The sequence below is a fragment of the Pieris brassicae genome, chromosome 11 (genome assembly GCF_905147105.1).
Source record: "Pieris brassicae chromosome 11, ilPieBrab1.1, whole genome shotgun sequence".
NCBI classification, from domain to species: Eukaryota; Metazoa; Arthropoda; class Insecta; order Lepidoptera; family Pieridae; genus Pieris; species Pieris brassicae.
The window spans coordinates 6,007,091-6,025,908 of NC_059675.1; the positions used below are offsets into that span (position 1 = coordinate 6,007,091).

The 18,818-nt window shown below is 34.7% G+C and overlaps 3 protein-coding genes across 4 annotated transcripts; 1 reads left to right on the top strand and 2 right to left on the bottom strand.

Annotated features, from left to right (window-relative positions):
• The first annotated feature begins 2,004 nt into the window (after positions 1–2,004).
• Positions 2,005–6,675, top strand: LOC123716513 (zinc finger protein on ecdysone puffs). Of its 2 annotated transcripts, none has more exons than XM_045672284.1 (13): positions 2,005–2,105; positions 2,308–2,544; positions 2,664–2,738; positions 3,473–3,831; positions 4,216–4,321; positions 4,398–4,559; positions 4,795–5,124; positions 5,216–5,333; positions 5,411–5,514; positions 5,657–5,843; positions 5,991–6,107; positions 6,190–6,298; positions 6,386–6,675. In XM_045672284.1, exons 2-13 carry the CDS (start codon positions 2,308–2,310, stop codon positions 6,501–6,503), a joined length of 2,022 nt encoding a protein of 673 aa, XP_045528240.1. In that variant the 5' UTR covers positions 2,005–2,105; the 3' UTR covers positions 6,504–6,675. The 2 variants fall into 2 exon arrangements, with proteins under 2 accessions (XP_045528240.1, XP_045528241.1); XM_045672285.1 differs by having other exon boundaries at positions 3,485–3,831.
• Positions 6,676–8,931: 2,256 nt separating this feature from the next.
• Positions 8,932–10,772, bottom strand: LOC123716515 (60S ribosomal protein L13). Its single transcript, XM_045672288.1, has 5 exons — positions 10,653–10,772; positions 10,259–10,525; positions 9,772–9,921; positions 9,490–9,642; positions 8,932–9,081 (listed from the first exon to the last, which is right to left on the bottom strand). The coding sequence occupies exons 2-5, from the start codon at positions 10,499–10,501 to the stop codon at positions 8,962–8,964; spliced, it is 666 nt and encodes a 221-aa protein (XP_045528244.1). The 5' UTR covers positions 10,502–10,525; positions 10,653–10,772; the 3' UTR covers positions 8,932–8,961.
• Positions 10,773–15,745: 4,973 nt separating this feature from the next.
• LOC123716514 (polyadenylate-binding protein 1-A) lies at positions 15,746–18,771 on the bottom strand. Its single transcript, XM_045672286.1, has 3 exons — positions 18,258–18,771; positions 17,198–17,982; positions 15,746–17,078 (listed from the first exon to the last, which is right to left on the bottom strand). Exons 1-3 carry the CDS (start codon positions 18,448–18,450, stop codon positions 16,227–16,229), a joined length of 1,830 nt encoding a protein of 609 aa, XP_045528242.1. The 5' UTR covers positions 18,451–18,771; the 3' UTR covers positions 15,746–16,226.
• Between the last annotated feature and the right edge of the window lie 47 nt (positions 18,772–18,818).

Here is an 18,818-nt window from a genome sequence, read left to right on the forward strand (position 1 = left end):
AAATATTTTTTTAAACAATAGCAGTTTCGCGAATGACACCTTATCAATATAATTTTACCAAATAAAGAACTCTCTTTCCTTGAACTGACTTGACTGGAATACATGATATTAAGAAAGCTTAAAACAACAAGCATATGCATTTGATAAATGAGTTTTAGCCCACTAAATAACGCATCTTAAAATCACTTAACTAAATTTGAATCGACACCACCATTATCAGTGCCGGATTAAGCCAGCGAGGGGTGCTTGGTTTCCTTAAGGTTAGGTTTATGGTATTAAATATGACATAACTGTTACAAATCAACTTTTCTAGATTTAATATCGGCAAATTTAGAGATAACACTTTCAAACTTTTTAAAGCAAATGAAATGATATTCAACAAAGTGAGATGATTAAGACATTCTTGGCCCATCGTGTTCCTTAATTTATTTTTAATGTTGAATAAAAAACGTTCGCCACTGTAGTAAGTAATCATGAGTCACAAGTAAATGCGCTACACAATTTTTTTAAGTTTGGGAAACACTTGAATTGCTAAATAAACTGGGAGGTCTCCAAAACGTCTGTATCCGATTTATATTCGGTCTAAGAAAGTACGACCATATCTCTGCGCTCCGTAAGCGGCTAGGCTTGTTACCCATTCGTCAGCGACGTGATGCTCATATTCATATTCTCCGTCTCTTATATTCCAGCCTATTCGACCCTAAAACTCCTCAAAAATGACTTCAAATTTTTTGGAAGCCCATAACTATTACGCTCTTCCGAAAACTATATCCTTGTAATCCCATCTCCTAACATCTCCTTTCCTGGCGAATCCTTTAAAGTCTCTGCAGTTAGGCTATGAAATTCCCTTCTCATCCGTATCCGTTTAGCTCCTTCTCTATCTTCGTTTAAATTTCTTCGTATCCCTAACTTTCTTTTTAACTACTTACTGACGTGAGACTGATCTTAAATTATTGTGATTCATGTGCTTGTTTTATTTTTCATGTATCCTTTCTTTAAGTTTAGTTTGTTATTTTGTTCCTGTTTAGTTTTGTTTTAATAATGTGTATATGTATTTTTGCACTTCTTGCCTAACTTATTTATTTTAATACATTTATTTTTTATCTTCTAAGCGATAAGGCCGCCAGTTATCCTCTTTTTAATTTAATTATGTGAAATCTTTATATTGTAATGCAACGAAGTGTTAATAAATAAATGTATAGCAACTTCTTATTGTTTGATAGTGAATAGAATTCTATTTTATTTGTTCGAGTTACGACTAACTCGATCGATGACAATGACAGGGAATTTCCCTATTAGTTTTGCAGTGCTGCCACGTTTCCTTGTAGGGCAGTGCAAGTATTGTTCTACCGGAATCTTAATTAAGAAATCAATATTTTAGCTGCTACCAGAGCTTCTTTAATGCTCGGCGGAGGCTCAAGCTCATCCGTCTCATCTTCTTCATCTCCTTGTTCTTGATCCTCAGTGTTTCTCACTGAATTCAAAATTTCTTTGTCTGTGAGTGAAGCCGTTGTAAGCAGGCAAATGTCTACTTCGATGTAGGTTTGAAGATTTGCCGTATTTCCTGCCATGTTGAACTGTTCAATTGAATCCAATGTCATCGTCGCTATCAAACTCATGTTCTGTTTCCACATCATCACTCGCAAATTTGGTACAAAGTCCAGCATGACATGAAGAATTAATACATAAATTAACGCAGCCGCACAGCAGATAAAACAATTTCTAGAAAGCATGGTGCTTTAATTTGGTATTCATTTCAGAAGTAATATTGTTCATTTTATTTTTAGGTAAGTTCAGGTCAAATTATATTAGTTCAATAATGTTTATGTTTATTAAGGTACGTAAAGTTATCATACAATTATTATTAATAGAATATTATGAGGTATTAAAATAATATATATTATTGTTTTAGTTCAGGGGCTGAACTTATAATGGCGTGACTTACATTTGTGCTTTTGGTTATAGTCGAGAGTGGCCTCTATATTGTCAAATCTGCGTAATCTGTGGTTAAGTGTAAGCGTTCTCGTGGCGTTCCGCGTTAGAGTGCAAAAATAATAAATTTAAATAATCTCTATTTTGTTAGGATTATCTTCTAATCTAAAAGTGTAAGTAAAATAATGTATTTGTAATATGTTTCACAAGATATCTCTCGAACAACTTACCTTTAGATTAAATGACAGAACTCTTGCGTTTCAACTCGTCGCCATTTTTTGCCGGTGTGGTATCTTAAGTTCTATTTTTCTTATTACCAAACGACTGTTACAACAATATCATTTTCAATACTAAAGCAGTACTTAATATATGTAGATGTCATCTCGCGGTCGGGGTTATGGAGGAAGAGGAAGCTATGGCGGTCGAGGTGGAGGTTACAGAGGCCCATATCGTGGAAGCAATCATCGTGGTGGCTATGAGAGCCGTGGCGGACGTGGTGGTGGAGGATATACGTCGTATAATAACGAATCCCGCTACAATTCAAATACCAGTAATCGGTATTCATCTGGTCGCGATAGAATGGATGAATCTTATAAGAAGCCTTACAGATCGGTATGTTAAAACTTTTTGATCATCTGTTACCTTTAATCAGCCTGATTTAGAAGAGCGAGCATTAGCTAGTCCAATATGCACCCAATTTTTTTTACACTATAATTATGATTGTTTTTTAGGATTCTACAAGCTATTCTAATCGTGACTATGTGAGTCGCTCAGGATCTCCTGAACGAAAGAGAATGAGAGTTGAGGTTAGTAGATAAGGCAGTGAAGAAAAATTTCCTTTATATGATGGAACTGATTTGACATAATATGTAGTGCTGTTGTTGTTGAATGTTAACACGTAGTTTGTGAAAATTAGTAACATTAATAGAAACAAAGAATTTTCATACAAATATACTACAGTTGATATTTCAGACCATGGATATTAAAAGAAAAGGAAAATGCGGATGAAATAAGCTTTTTAGAAAAATTCTGTTTGTTTATTAACTTGGGAAATTACTTATAAAGCAATGTATTGATAATATAAGGGAGATCTAGCCAATTCAAATCTATATCAAGTACCTACTATAGGAGAATCCTTAATATAATTAGAAATGAAATAATGGTATAAATTGAGAAGTTTTTATGAGAAAATTTGTTGTCATCTGAGCCTCATTCAGTACCTTTGTGCTATATGTTGTTGTTTATTCTTTTCGAACTTATTTTTACTGTGGAATAAAAACATATACCATGATGCGGTTAAATGACATATGACATAACCGTTCACACCTAAACTATTGATAATTCGAATCCTAAGAATTTGACAAAAAAACATTTCAACTGTTCTGTTTTTACTCAGCTAAAATTATGAGTTTATACCAGCAAAGGTCCAAACTTGAGTTCAATGTGAAAAGGAAAGAGTATTCACCTATATTTATTGTTTATGTACTCCTTGACCAATGACAAAATTGATATTCAAAAGAAAAGATCGACGTCAAAACAGAATTATGTACAGGGCTCTTCGAGCGATAGACGTAGCCATGACGGCGGACACTTTGGCGGATCGTACAGCGGTAGACAAGATAGTTACGGTGGTGAAAGAAGGTCGTTCGGCGGGGAGGATAGAAGACGATCACCGGCTCGCGAGAGCTTTCGCAAGTCGAGCGGTATGGGCCCGCCACGCGAGCCGGTGCGCCCCGCCGGCCGCCCACGTGCTCCTCGCCGCTCTTTCCGCGGCCGTACTCTTCGATCGCGAGCCTCTTATCGCGGAGCACCAAGATCGCGTGCCTCTTTCTCCACTAGACGCTACACTGAAAGACCGGTTACGTACTCGCGTACTTTCAGATCTACCAAAGATAGAAGGTAACTTGACTATGATATTACGACGCCATGCTGTCCCCGAATTGACCACATACGCCAATATGAACTTTTTAGCTCGAATTTGAAAATGTCTTAATGTATGATTTTATTTAATGAAATGAGAATCATCAACATAAAAATTACCATTACTTATGAATTAAAGAGAATGTGTTATAAACATGTTTCTCGACAATCCAAAATTTCATATACATATAATTCTGCTTGTTGGACATCCAGGAGACAAAATAAAAATATGAAGATGTTTAGGACTCCTCACTGCAATATGCCAAATAATTAATTACTATGAATTTTAGATGTATGACAATTAATGGTTTTTTTTAAAGTATACTGATTTATTCCTTTATAATTGGAGTATTGTTATGATAGCCCTGCAAAATCTAAAGAAGAGGCCTCATCAACAGAAGAAGATTGGGATGCTGATGAAAAAGAAGTTATGGAAGAAGTAAAAGAGTCAAAAAGCAAATCGCCCAAGGTATGACACATTGCTATAGACATAATAACGGATATGAATCTAGATTGAACATAGGTGAATAATGAATACGTTAAAGCATGAGGAAGAGCAGTCTGGGGGCGAAGGAGAAGAAGGAGGAGAGGACACGGAAAAGGAAGAAGACGCGGGCTCAGACGCACCAGCTGCCACTACCACTGCCGCCGCTGGATACGTCAACTTCACATGTGTACACTGCAAGGAGAAGTGCACCAACTTCAGTGTAAGTTTTACACGGTTTTTTCTTGTAATGATTGTCGTTATCTATTATTCTGATTTATATAATGTTCTTAAAATCAAACTCCCAACTAAATTTCACACAAATCTTTCTCATACTCACTGGAAATTTATAAGATCAACACTGAAAATAATACATAAATAATTAACATTTTAGATAAACCTATGAATAGCTTTTTATTATGTATAAGTTTATTAATACATGTTTCATTTTTAAACAGGTGTACTCGAAACATCTGTTGTCTCTGAAACATCGCACCGCTATGAGCGGCGTGGCTCGGCGCCATAAGGTGCAGTTACTGCGTATGAGAGTGGCTCAGAGGCGGGCCCAGCGCGAGCTGGAAGCCACTGCTGGTGCTGACCTGGCTTCAAGGACTAACTTCTGTTTGATCTGCCGCCTTAACCACCGCACCACAAGGCACGCCCACAACCTCACTGACACCCACCGGGCTATGAAACGATTCCTGACGCCATTCTGCCGCATCTGTCGAATAACCTTCCGTTCGCCAATGATTTATGAGCACCATATTTGCTCAATTGAACATCTGAAGGTTAGTTACAGAAATGTCTACTTATAATTTTAACATCTTTTTTGATTTAATACTTAATAATGTTTTAAATTATGGTATCCTTATTCAACAGAGAAAGGCTAATCAGAGTGCTCGTTGTGCAAGTCCAAAAGCAGAAGCAAGTGGTGATGAAGGAATGGATGTGGACTTGGACAACTTCATGACCCTCGATTCTGTTGGTGATGTTGATGGTAAGATTTATATTAACTTATTGCATAATATTGACTATATAAAATGTAATTCATCTTCATATAATTCATGATTACAGAAGTTGAAGATGAAGATTCGGGCACTGAAAAGAAGGATGAAGAAAAGACCACAAAACCCAAAGTTGAAATGAACATTGGCAGTGAACACATTAAAAAGATAGAGGTATGGTTTTCATTAAATTAAAATAATTGTCATATTTAATATTAATAAAACATTGTATTGAATAAATTTTTGTAAGTAGATAAATAAATTTTTCGTTTACCTTAATTTTAAATTTGGTGTTGTATTTTGATTGTCCAACCAGGTTTGGTGGTGTTCTCTTTGTCGCACGTACTTGCCGCGAGCTGAGACTGGCAGCAGTGAGGAAGCGGAAGCTCTCCGGCGTCACTGCCGTCTGCGTATCCACCTACGTCACTATGTGCAACACCGAGACACGCGCACGCTGCGTAAGCAAGCTGAACGCATACATCGTCAGTTACATCGCCATGCTGGTAATAATCAAAAATTATATATTTTTACTTTATTGGTGCACAGCCGACGTTTAAATCTACGATCTCAGAGATGAGAGTAGCACGCTGAAGATATAAAATAACCTCTGCTATGTATAATTTTACAAAGTATTGTTAATCCGTTTGCAGAGGTAAAGAAGGAAATTTCTAATGAAGAAACTTCTGAAACAAGTAAACAAGAGAAGGCTGAATCTTCTGGAGAAAAAAAGGTGGTAGAGAATGGAAATGACTCTGTCAATGCTTCTGGTAAGTTAATAAAAGTTTATATTTCTCTTATCATCTCTTAAACTAAATTAACATTAATTTATATAATTCTTCATGTGTTCAGGAAATGAGGATAAACTATGGGCTGATGTTGATAAAGACATAGGAGAGTTGTTGCGAGAAGTAGACCCAGAAGGCAATGAGGCTAGCGACGATGAGGAGGACCTTGGAAGGTAACATTTTATGTTCTATTACAATTAGTATTTTACTAGTCCATCTACACTAATGCAAACAATTTCAAATGTTTTGCCTAATTTCAGATATGACAAATTCCGTAAAAGCGACAAAGCTAAACCCGTTGCAGAAGAGGAAAACAAATCCAAAGAGGATGTTGTTGCCGACGAAAAAGTCGCGGTTGATGCTAGTGCTTCTGCTTAGAAGTGTTGTACTTTTAAAATTTTGTAACACAATAATATATTTTAGGAACCCTATCGTAGATTGTCACTTAAGGATAAATAATGATGTTGTTTGGAAATATATTTGTTAGGTATGTATGTAGTATCTGCTACAATTATTCTAGATAACAATAATAAAAAACATTGCCTTTAAATGAGTTTTTATTTATTTTTCTATATCTAAAACACATTTTCAACTCTTCTGTGTAGAGTATGCCAGATACATGTTTTAGTCAACGAAATAATCATTCGTCAAGGAAGAAAATAACCCAGAAGCGTGCGCTACCATGTCAGGTCAGCGATCAGAAACAATATTTCAGACTAGGAAATATTTCTTTAGTAGAGTATATAATAACTTTAATCCTGTATTGTAAATATATAAATTATATGTAAACCTACTAACCCTTAGATTTAAGTTGTAATTACTAACATAGTTATGGAACCATGTTTTCCGAAATAAACAATTTTATTTTATTATTTAAACCGAATCATTACCTGTGATGAAAAATGGATTCTTTACGATAATCGGAAGCGCTCAGCGCAATGGTTGGATGATGGATGATGGCTGGCCAGCCAGCCAAATCCTGCCCCAAGCGAAAATTAACCCCAAAAAAGTTACTTGTAAGCGTTTGGTGGACTAGTGCCGGTATTGTAAATTGCAGTTTTCTCAAATCTGGCCAGACTATTACGGCTGATTTCTATTGTCAGCAATTGCAAACCATGATGGAAAAGCTAGCGGCTAAACAACCTAGGCTGGTCAATCGCCCCACGCCACTGCTACTTCACAACAACGTGGTCTAGCCACACACTGCACCACAGACGGCTACCAAATTAGAAGAGCTTCAATTGGAATGTCTAAGACATCCTCCATACTCCCCGGACCTTGCTCCAACAGATTACAATTTTTTTCGAAATTTGGACAACTTCTTGCAAGGGAAAAAATTTAACTCTGATGGGGCAGCCCAAATCGCCTTCACAAATTTTATTGATTCCCGTCCTACTGTTTTTTTTAGTAAAGGGATCAATGAACTACCTATGAGATGTCAAAAGTGCATAGAAAACAATGGTTTTAGTAAAAGGATCAATGAACTACCTATGAGATGGCAAAAGTGCATAGAAAACAATGGTTCATATATTAATTAAATATATTATATTTAAAAATATTCGACTTTTTGTTCCTCCCATACAAACGCCAATTTCATATGTAAGGAACTATATACATAAATCTGCGGTCGTATTGCATAAATACGACCTCTTTAAAAAACATGCCCGTGATTCAAGTAAAAATTATGATTACTTTGTATAGAAGTGTTATAATTTTTCATTGAAAATAAAAATGGTTGAAAGGACATGGTACCATGATGTTATTGTGAATGGATATTTCAAGTTGGTTGTCGTATCTACCTTTGCCGCAAAAAAATAAGCTATAGATTAAGAATAAGCATCAGAATACTGGCAGTATGGTGGTCATTTGGCAGGAAAGCCTAAGTTGCCAGCCACAGAAGCTTGGTTTGCTCAGCAAGGCGAGAAGGTACTTCAGTTCGGTCCACTGCTTGCAATTCTTGTAATTCAAATAAAGCGCAAATTCGGCCCCCACATAGAGTACTGTTCTCAACTCTGGAGCGAGCTCCCCAGTACAATACCACGTCCTTCTGCTTGACCGTATTCAGATTAGTTGTTCTGACCAACCTATCCTGCAGCTGAGTTTCATGATCGGGAGTCAAGGCAGAATAATAAATACCAACCGTATCATCTCGACGTCGATTGTTCCACAACTGAGCGTTTCTATAGACAGTTTGCCGCGCACCACCACTGAGTGGAACTAGCACCCCAATGAAATATTTCTGAACCAATTCGACTTAGGGTCCTCTAATAAGAGCTTACCAATTTTTAACAAGCCGGCATCGCACTTGCGAGCCTTCAGGCAATGTGAGTGTCTATGGGCGTCAGTAAACTCAAAATATCTTTATTCATATAGGTAAGCAAGTATACTTATGAACATCAAAAAAAAATTAAATTAAATTTACTACCAGTTCACAAGTCAAGGGACAGTATAACTTAACATCAGATGAGCCTCCTACCCGTTTGCTCTATAAATATATAGTTTACTAAAACTATTGTTTTGGTAAATATCAGTCATTAAAACATTTTATTAATTAGTTCCATAACTTGCTTACTAATCAGGTTATGTAAGGTTGTAAACTCTGTGATATTTGGTGTGAACAGATTATTTCTTCAAACATGTCGCGCTGATGAACAAGTAGCTTAGATAAGGTAGATAAAGATTTATTTATAACACTTAATTAACTAGTTTTAGAAGACTACATAGGTTCCATTTTCTGGGGCCAAAAGAATCCAAGTGGTTTTATTAAGAAATGTCTAGTAAAGAATAGTATTAATAATAAAAGAGGTCAATTTTGATAAAATCTGTATTATTTTATTCACTTTTTACTCTTAGGTTCCTTAGCAGCAGTTGGGGCCTTAGTAACATCATCAGGGTTCTCTGCAGCATCCTTCAATCTCTTTGCACGAATTCCAACCAGCTTGGCTATAGAACGGGCCTGCAATAGGAATCATTTTCAGGAACTGCTATAACACTTATGTTTGAATCACCAATCATACTATTTGGAGTTTATTTTAATGGAATTATTTCCAACAATGCCCAGTTTAGTTTTTGCCAAGTGAAGAAAATCAGAAAAAAATTTTTTTTCATAATATATAATGTACTTGTAAAAGCTTATGGTTTTTATCAAGTATCAAATTAAAGATATTTTTTCTGATCCAACTACTCTTTATAAATTTACAGATTTAGACTTAAGTTTCATCAGATCAAAAATATGTTTCATTTATAATTTAACAAAACTGGATTTTGATTTCATTTATCGTCATTTCATATATATCTGTGATCTGGCTGGCAGAAAATGTCCTTTTCTATTAATCTACATTACACATAATCAAATTGTACATACTCCTCTCAAGTATTGGTAAGCCTTGAAGTCTTTCTCTTCTTCTGTGATAGCTCTAGCCACCGACTTGGGAGCAGATTGTTGTACTGGCATAAGAGGGCCACGCAGTTGCTTAGCTAATTTACGTTCTTCTTCATTTGCTTCACCCTTAAGAACCTGAAATTAGCATTAACTTACTGATATTAATTTAATCAATATAAACACAAACAACTTTTAAAAAATAAAATATTTGAAGTAATCATTCATTATAAAGTAAACTTTAATTGTTTTTAACTTCCAGCATACCTTCTTGCCCTTAGGGAACAAAATAAGGCGAGCACGGTACTCCTTTAACCTCTGTACATTGATCTGTAATGATTCAACAGACTTGTTACGACGACGTGGATCCACAGCAATACCAATTGTTCTGGCAAAAGCTGGGTTCAAGCCAGATGCCTGAAACAATAATTGAAAATGATAACTATTACAAATAAAAACCTTTTTTAACTATATATATATAATTTTAAATTATATTTCAATTAAATAGTGTGGCCAACATTTACCCGACTTAGATTTTTTTTAAAGATAACAATCTCACAGTTATAGATTGTAAATAAAGGATATATACACTATTGATGTACACCAAGTAATAATAATTATTGTGATTAGTTGTGGCTGGCATTTAACTAACTTTTTAATAACAATATTTTTTCTGTAGGATACCTAATGATTAAACCATTATTACTGTTAAGTTACTTAAGAAGGCTACATATGCAAGGAATTTAATACTAACTCTGATTTCTCTGAGGGTAAATCCTCGGCCAGCACGCACTTTTGTGTGATAACGAATAGTAGGGCATCTGACAACCGGTCTGAGAGGACCAGCAGCGGGACGTGGGGCAATGGCTTTAGCCTTCTTGATACGATTTTGCTTTCTACGGTGTCTTCTGGCTGGTTGGTTAAACCAAGTTTTCACGAATCTTTGCCAATCCTTATGGAAATGGCCATTAGGCACCATATTATTTCCCTTCCCCATTTTTGGTTAGTTTTCTCACTTTACCTAAAAGCAAATTTAAAAAATATACATAATTACTGTAACTTAACACATTTAAGTTATTTAAAATATACAAAACAATTCTAATAGTAAAAGGATAGCAAAAATAACAAAAGATAAATATTTCACTAACCACTGTGAGAAAAACGTCAACTGAAAAGACAAAATAAGAATTTTGATCAGGGTTGCCACCTATAGAACTTTTTCTTCGTCCACAGTACAGAGTACACATCTGATAATCTCGTACTTGGGTTTTTAACCTGGTTCACCTTAATAGCCTGATGGAATGATGACATTAATCATGTTAGGAAAATAACAAAAAAAAGGAAGTGTACAAAATCAATTTATTTATGGATTCGGACTGTAAGTCATCAAAAAAACATTAGGGGACTACTTATCCATTAGCAACTCAACTTTGATATTTTTATAGTCTACAATCGATTTCTTACTTTAACTATCACATATAATACATATGATATGGCATGGGTATGGTAAGATTCAGAAATGAGACTCAGAGTAAGGTTCATTTAAAACAAGACTCAGCGCGAACTATGACTTCAGTTCAATAAATTTTTAATCTGACTACTGTACGTCAATAATGTATTGAATATTGATAAAAAAGAAACTTTGCCTTATACTCAGAATGGCCTTTGTTATTTTAAAAAAATCCTATATAACTGCATTTATAGTAATATTTTTATATATATACGAGAGTCAACGCAGTCTCGTCTTTTTATCATACGATCCGACGTGTATGACTAAGAATCTATATCTTGGATTTACTAATGCCAGTAGTACGATTGAATTTGTTCTTTGCGTTGTTGACATATAAGGTAAGATGTTTTCCATCCAGTGCCCCACATCAATTGAAGAAATTCCATAATAATCTTTAAAACCATTTTCCGATTCTTCCCACAGTGCAGTTGCAGGTTTTGGCATATGGACTGGACCCATTTTCTTTCAGATTTCATCGCAAAAGTCTTGTACTATTTGTCGTACGATACTGAATCCCATGCTATAGTTTAATCCCAACGTTCTGAATGAACTACCTGCAGCTAAAATCCTGTAATTCATATGATCATCTTTTTTTCTAGTTTAGGAAATAAAAAATAAGTGGAACAAATTAAGAAACTACTTCACCAATGCATTAAAAAGACGCCGCAAGAAGATTGGTCAAGCACCAGATGTAACAGTTCCTGTGAAACTGGAAAAGTAAATGAAGTTTCTTCTACCACATGATGAAGGGAGATCTACAGTTACAAACTTAAGAATATTAAATGATGACACATTCCACACACGATTCAGAATATCAATTTTCTGAAGAATCTTTCACCTCCTTCTACTATTCGTTCGCCCACTCCGGGGACTCTTCTTTAAGGCCATTATTCGCCATTGGCTGTTGCAAGAGCATCTACTCAAAATCCTGCTCTGAGATCTTCAAACAAAAATTAATGACCATAATATAATAAAAGAAATGGTTAATGTAATGAAAACAAAACAGGAAATGGGACAGAAGAGAGTAGTATTAGATATGGACGACAATGACTTATTCTTTTTATCAATGAGTAAGCAACTAAAAAAGTTACCTAAAACGGACCAAGCTGAAATTGAGTTTCAATAACACAAGCTTATACATGAATCGGAAATGAATATATGCTAAATAACAGTAAACAAATTCTGAATACTCCGATAAATATAACTGGTAATAAAATTATTCAAAACAGAATTATAAAACCGAAGAGTCGCAGAATGAATAGTACACTTTAAAAGCATTTTATGAAAATTTTAGTCATATAGCTAAGTTTTTAATAATATTCTATTGATATCGTTATAATTTTATAAGTTATTTTTTTAGACAAATAGCAAGATCCTGTTTAATAAATTCGTGTATTTCCTCAAAATGTGTTTTAGTAACCCGAAAGTAAGTAATTATTAATAATTTAAGTTTTAATTAAGTCTGGATATAGAGTATGTTATTCACCACATGTACTTCTCTTTTGATTTATTTCATGTCGACAAATTTTTATAAAAATTTAGTGTTCGGCTACATACACTACTCTTAAGGCATCTTGACTAAGCCCCCTGTTACGCCTAGTATTTTTTTTTCTTGAGTCGTTTAAGTATCAGATATGTACACAAAATTTGCGTCAAATCTTCATCCAACTCTTTATATTAAATCCATAGCATAATTAGCACACGACTATAAAGACCTTCACTATTCTCGGCTAAATGAATTCTGAATTTGCTAGCGTCTCATGGGAATGTACATCGACATGTTGCGTCGGGTTACGATTTCATAATGTGTTTCCGCTTTATATCTTATCAAAAAATCCTGTGCCAAGTGAGGATGGGTAGGACAAACAAAATTGAATTGTTTGTATGTCCCACCTTATTTGAGGACCTTATTTTGTACTGTTAGTTCCTTTAGATACGAAACGTCATACGTGTGGTTATGGGGTACGGTGGAGTGAAGTGACTGAGGTTGCCACATAACAAATAAAGTAACAGATATCTTTTGATATTTTAATAAATAAAACTATATTTTTGGATTATTCCGATTATTAAATATACATTTAGATTACTATTAATTAAGTTAAGATATTAAGCTACACTATAAATACATCTATAGATAAAATATATTAATCTGAATTACTATTATCGCGATCCACTGCGTAAAAAAATCAGAATAATATTTCTAATTTTAATTAAAACTTTTGAACTACCTGCTATTAGTTTTTGAAACATGTGATAAATAAAATTGGTATTATTCAAAAAGAGGTAAGAAAATTTAAGTAGAAATTAAGATACATGGTGCAGTTTAAAAATAATAGTAAACTTACCTCAACGAGTTTGAAGCGGTACAAAATGTGTCACGTTTGAGGTGATTCGACATTTCACAACTATGAGTATTGAGTGTGACATTTGAGGTGCCTCTTGTGTGAGTTGCGCAACACTAGTCGCAAGCATAGTAGTCACAGTAGTAAATGTCAAATTTTTAAGAGAGAGAGCGTAACCAACGATCAATTTAGTGCTAATCTGTGCTCGTTGGGTAAATTATATTGGTCGGCACTAACAATACTAAATTTATTACTTATTAATCTAACAAAAGGTGAAAATGGAAGATAATAAGGTGAGCCAAGAAATTAATGCTCAAATTATTAATGACGAGAAAAATTCAAAGAAAAAAAATAAGAATAAGAAAAAGCGTAGCGGAGATGGAGACCATCGAGCACCGGCCGTGGAAGGTACGGTTGCGCTCCCTAATTCTACTGATTTGCAGCAAAATATTTATGTAAAAGATCTTAAAATGGCTATGGAAGTTTTAAATTTGCAACAAAAGCCTGCTAAAACAACTGAGGAAGCTTTACATAAATCGTATCAGTTTTGGTCTACACAACCAGTTCCTAAAATGGATGAAAAAATTCTTTCTAATGAACCTATTGAGGGCCCTAAATCTACTGAGGAAATAAGGCAGGAACCTTACACACTACCAGACGGGTTCCAATGGGACACTTTAAATTTAAATGAGCCCTTGGTGTTAAAAGAACTTTACACATTACTGAATGAAAATTATGTAGAAGATGATGATTGTATGTTCCGTTTTGATTACCAAACGGAGTTCTTAAAATGGGCTTTACAGCCTCCTGGTTGGAAAATGGATTGGCACTGTGGTGTACGTGTTGTAAAATCGGGCCGCTTAGTTGGTTTTATTTCAGCAATTCCAGCTCAATTAAGAATTTATGATAAAGTCCAAACAGTTGTAGAAATAAACTTTCTGTGTGTTCATAAAAAGCTTCGTGCTAAAAGAGTAGCACCTGTGCTTATAAGAGAGATAACCCGCAGAGTTAATTTAGAAGGTATCTTTCAAGGAGTATACACAGCTGGAATTGTGTTACCAAAACCCATAGGAACATGCAGGTATTGGCATAGGTCCTTGAACCCAAAGAAGTTAATTGATATAAAATTTAGCCACCTTTCTAGAAATATGACAATGCAAAGAACCCTTAAACTTTTTAAATTACCAGATTTACCTAAGACACCTGGTTTTCGTAAAATGGAAACTAAAGACAGTGACAAAGTTGTGAAACTATTAAATGATTATTTGCAAAAATTTGATCTGGTGCCAATATTTACTGAAAATGATTTCAAGCATTGGTTTACTCCCATAGCTGGTATAGTAGATAGTTTTGTTGTGGAGGCACAAGATGGTTCAATTACTGATTTTGTTAGTTACTATACTCTCCCATCCACTGTGGTCTATCATCCTCTACACAAAACACTGAAAGCTGCATATTCATTTTATAATGTATCTACGGTGACACCATGGGTTGATTTAATGCTTGACGCTCTTATCACTGCCAAGAATTTAGGTTTTGATGTATTTAATGCATTGGACCTGATGGATAACAAGGAATTCTTGGAACCTCTGAAATTTGGTATTGGTGATGGAAATTTGCAATACTATTTGTATAACTGGAGATGCCCTAGTTTAGGACCTAATAAAATTGGTTTGGTCTTGCAATAACATATTTATTATAAACTTTATTTATAGTTAATTAATGTAGTAATTGCATTATTTTTCACTTTGTAGTGTTTTTATTGATTAAAATATAGCTTGAGGTTAAAAACTGTCTTTTTGTTGGCGTGAATCTTTTAGTTTCCAGGTTCAAACTAAACAAGCAAAATTGTTGCCAATTGATTTTCTTGTTTGTAAGTTTTGGAAATTTCAACAAACTTAATAATGTTCAATTTTCAAACCTATGTGGAAAATTTAATAGTGTTAATAAAGCAACTGGTATATACAATCAAAAAGTTGAATAATGCTAAACCATTAATTTCTTATACCCATTCTGCTATGCATAGCATTAATTTAATACATATCGGCGAATCTTTTTATAAACTCTCAAGGGCAATGTTACTGATTTGAATCTTTTTCATCATTCGAATCGCTATTAAGAATTACGATAAGTTTCTCTAACCCTTAAAATAAGACAGATTGGAAAATTAGTATCTAAGCCTCTACAAATCACAAACTGATTTCAACATATATTTTTTTAGTAAAAGTTTAATGAGGAAACAGTTGTATTTTTAAACTACAACAAATACACCAATATTACAAAAAATTATATAGTCTTATACCTTTATCTAAACCATTTAACATTATGACTAAAGAATATGATTACTCATAATGAAATTTATGATTAACATTATGAAATAAAATACACATTTTTATTCATAAATATAATATGTAACAAAGGAATACATATTGCCAGTTACATTGGCGACCATGTTTTCAATACATGGTAGGTAAATATCCAATGCACAACTGGCAGAAAAAATACATTGCAAGAACAAAAGCCAACTCCATATTAAGGATAAGGAAATTAAAGTGAACTTTAAAGACTTAACTTAAAATAAACTTCTTGGTCAAAGTAGAAAGTCGAAAGGTGCCCAGTTATATATAATAATATAGCCTATAATGACAATATATAAATGTTGACAGTTGCAATGTTTTTGTTTGTGGATGCACATCCTATTATGCTATAAATGTGTTTAGGAATAATGCTTTCCACATATTTTAATTTTTTTTTTACAATTTTTATTTATTAGTTTTTTTATGACCGGGACTCTTTACATTATGATGTAAAAAGCAAAAATAAAAGAAATTAGCAAAGAAAAATAAACAGCTCCGAAATGAGCAAAAAAATTATTCCTTCTTTGTGGCTTGCTGTTTAGCTTGGTGAGCTTGCAAAACAGCAACAGCCTCATCTACCTTAGCCTTTAGAGACTCTCCATGTTCTAACATGTGAAGAAGCTCAGAATTATCAATTTCCAACAGCATACCAGTTATTTTTCCAGCCAAGTCTGGATGCATTCTTTGAATAAGTGGGAATAAACGCTCTCCTAACATTTGTTTTTGTTCTTGTAAGGGAGCAGCAGCTAACATAGTTGCAGTTAAAGGTTCTTGACCTTGGATATGAACTGCAGGTTGCGGTGCTGGAAGATTCCGAATGTTGGACGTATATTTGTAACCGGCTGGTCGTCCACTTGTTACAATAGGAGCACGAATAGATGTTGCAGCTGGTACACCTTGTTGGCCTGTAATAGGTCTAGCACCTAGTGATGTGCGCAGGGTAGCTTGAGTTGGTCCTCGAGGTGCTGGACGGAATGGTGCCTGCATATTTGGATAAGCAGAAGCAGCAGTCTGAGTGCTAGGTCTTACGGGAGGTTGAGTCCAGCGCGGCGAAGGTCTAATTTGGGTCATCTGTGCTGGACCATAGAACCTTTGCGCAGGAGGTATTGTTGGGACAAAGTAACCACCAGCACTACCAGGTTGGAACATTTGTCCCATCTGTTGCATTCTCATACTTGCCATACGTTGCATATATTGTGAAGTCAAATGAGCCTTGCGATCTTCTTTTCTTTGGGCTAATGCCACATAGAGTGGCTTAGTGCCAACAATACGTCCATTCATCTCTGTAACAGCTTTAGTAGCTTCTTCAGGTGATGAAAAGCATACAAACCCAAATCCTTTACTGCGCCCATCTTCAAGCATTACCTGTAGAAACAATTACAATATTACTAAACATCAACATAGAATAATAAAATTTACTGACTGAAAAGGAGAAGTATAAGATCTTTAAAGTTTTATTGGGGTATAATAGAGCAAAAAATTACCTTAGCAGATGTTATAGTTCCAAATGGTGCAAATTCCTTACGTAGACGTTCATCATCAATTGTGTCATCCAAGTTTTTGACATAAAGGTTTACACCTTGGTAGCGAGTTAAACGTTCAGACTTGAGTTGTTCAAATTTACGTTTGAGTTCTTTTTGACGTTCAGCTTTCTTTTGTGCTCGGCCTACATATAATGGCTTGCCTTCAACAAGTTCTTTTCCATTAAGCTCCATGCAAGCTCTCTCAGCACAATCAGGATCTTCAAAAGCAACAAATCCAAAACCTCTAGAAGCTCCATCGTCTTTGTACATCACTTTATGGCTTGTGATGCGTCCATATTTTTCAAACATATCCTTAAGCATTTCATCAGAGTAGTCTTCTCCAAAATTCTTAACATACACATTTGTAAAAAGCTTGGCTTTCTCTCCCAATTCCTTTTCACGTTCCTTACGAGGAATGAATCTACCAACGTAAACTTTCTTTCCATTAAGCAGCATACCATTTACTTTGTCAATTGATTTATTAGCTGCTTCTTCTGTTTCAAAATGAACAAATCCATATCCCTTAGAACCCCCATTTTCATCTTGAGCTACCTTGCAACTCAATATATTACCAAAGGCAGAAAAAGTATCATACATAGCTTTATTATCTATAGATTTATCCAGATTTTTAATGAACACATTTCCTACTCCTGATTTACGTAGAGAGGGATCACGCTGCGACCACATAATCCTTATTGGTCTACCTTTTATCATGTCAAAATTCATAGAATCCAAGGCCCTCTCAGCTATAACAAAAGAAAAGAGTATTAATATTTTAGTTGAAATTTGCTTTAGGTCAGTAACATGTTGAGTAAGATGGTTAAAGACTGAATCGTATGAGTAATACAGTCTTACACAAACAAAATTACCTAACTATTTCGAAGACCAAATTTTTGCCTAAATTATAACCCTTTACAAACTTGTTAATAATAGTAGTTAAGAACCGGTACCAGTAAATAAAAATAAACCTGATGATGAAGCAAAGATGTAAAATAACCAAAAACTATTTGTATTTACTTACCATCTGCGGGCTGTTGAAAATTCACATATGCGTACCCCAAAGATCTACGAGTTATCATGTCACGACATACTCGAATAGAGAGTACAGGACCTGCTGTAGAAAACTTTTCAAACAACATGGCCTCAGTAATATCAGAGTGCAAATCCCCGACATAGAGAGATGCCATCGGGTAATTTGGTGGCCCGGGATTCATTTTAATTATTTTATTGGAATCGTAAAAAATATAGCATTAATAAGTCTCTGGTGTTTAAGCAACTTCACTTTCTCTTGACGCTTATCTATCGCATTCCTTAGACCACGTTGCACGCTTACGCACACTAACTTATAATTGAACGATTCCCGTTTATTTTATATAATTTTTCTATTTTTTTGGGTTTTTGTAATTTTGTGTTTTTTTTTATATTTTAGAACAATGTTTCACGAAATTGTGAAGATTGTGTGACCTATTTTGAGGAACCACACAACCTCACGTGAACACACCTTGCTCACCAAAGGAAAGGTGACGTTTTGCCTTTGGGCAAAATCCAATATGGCGAACAACCAAAAAACAAGGGAAGCGAA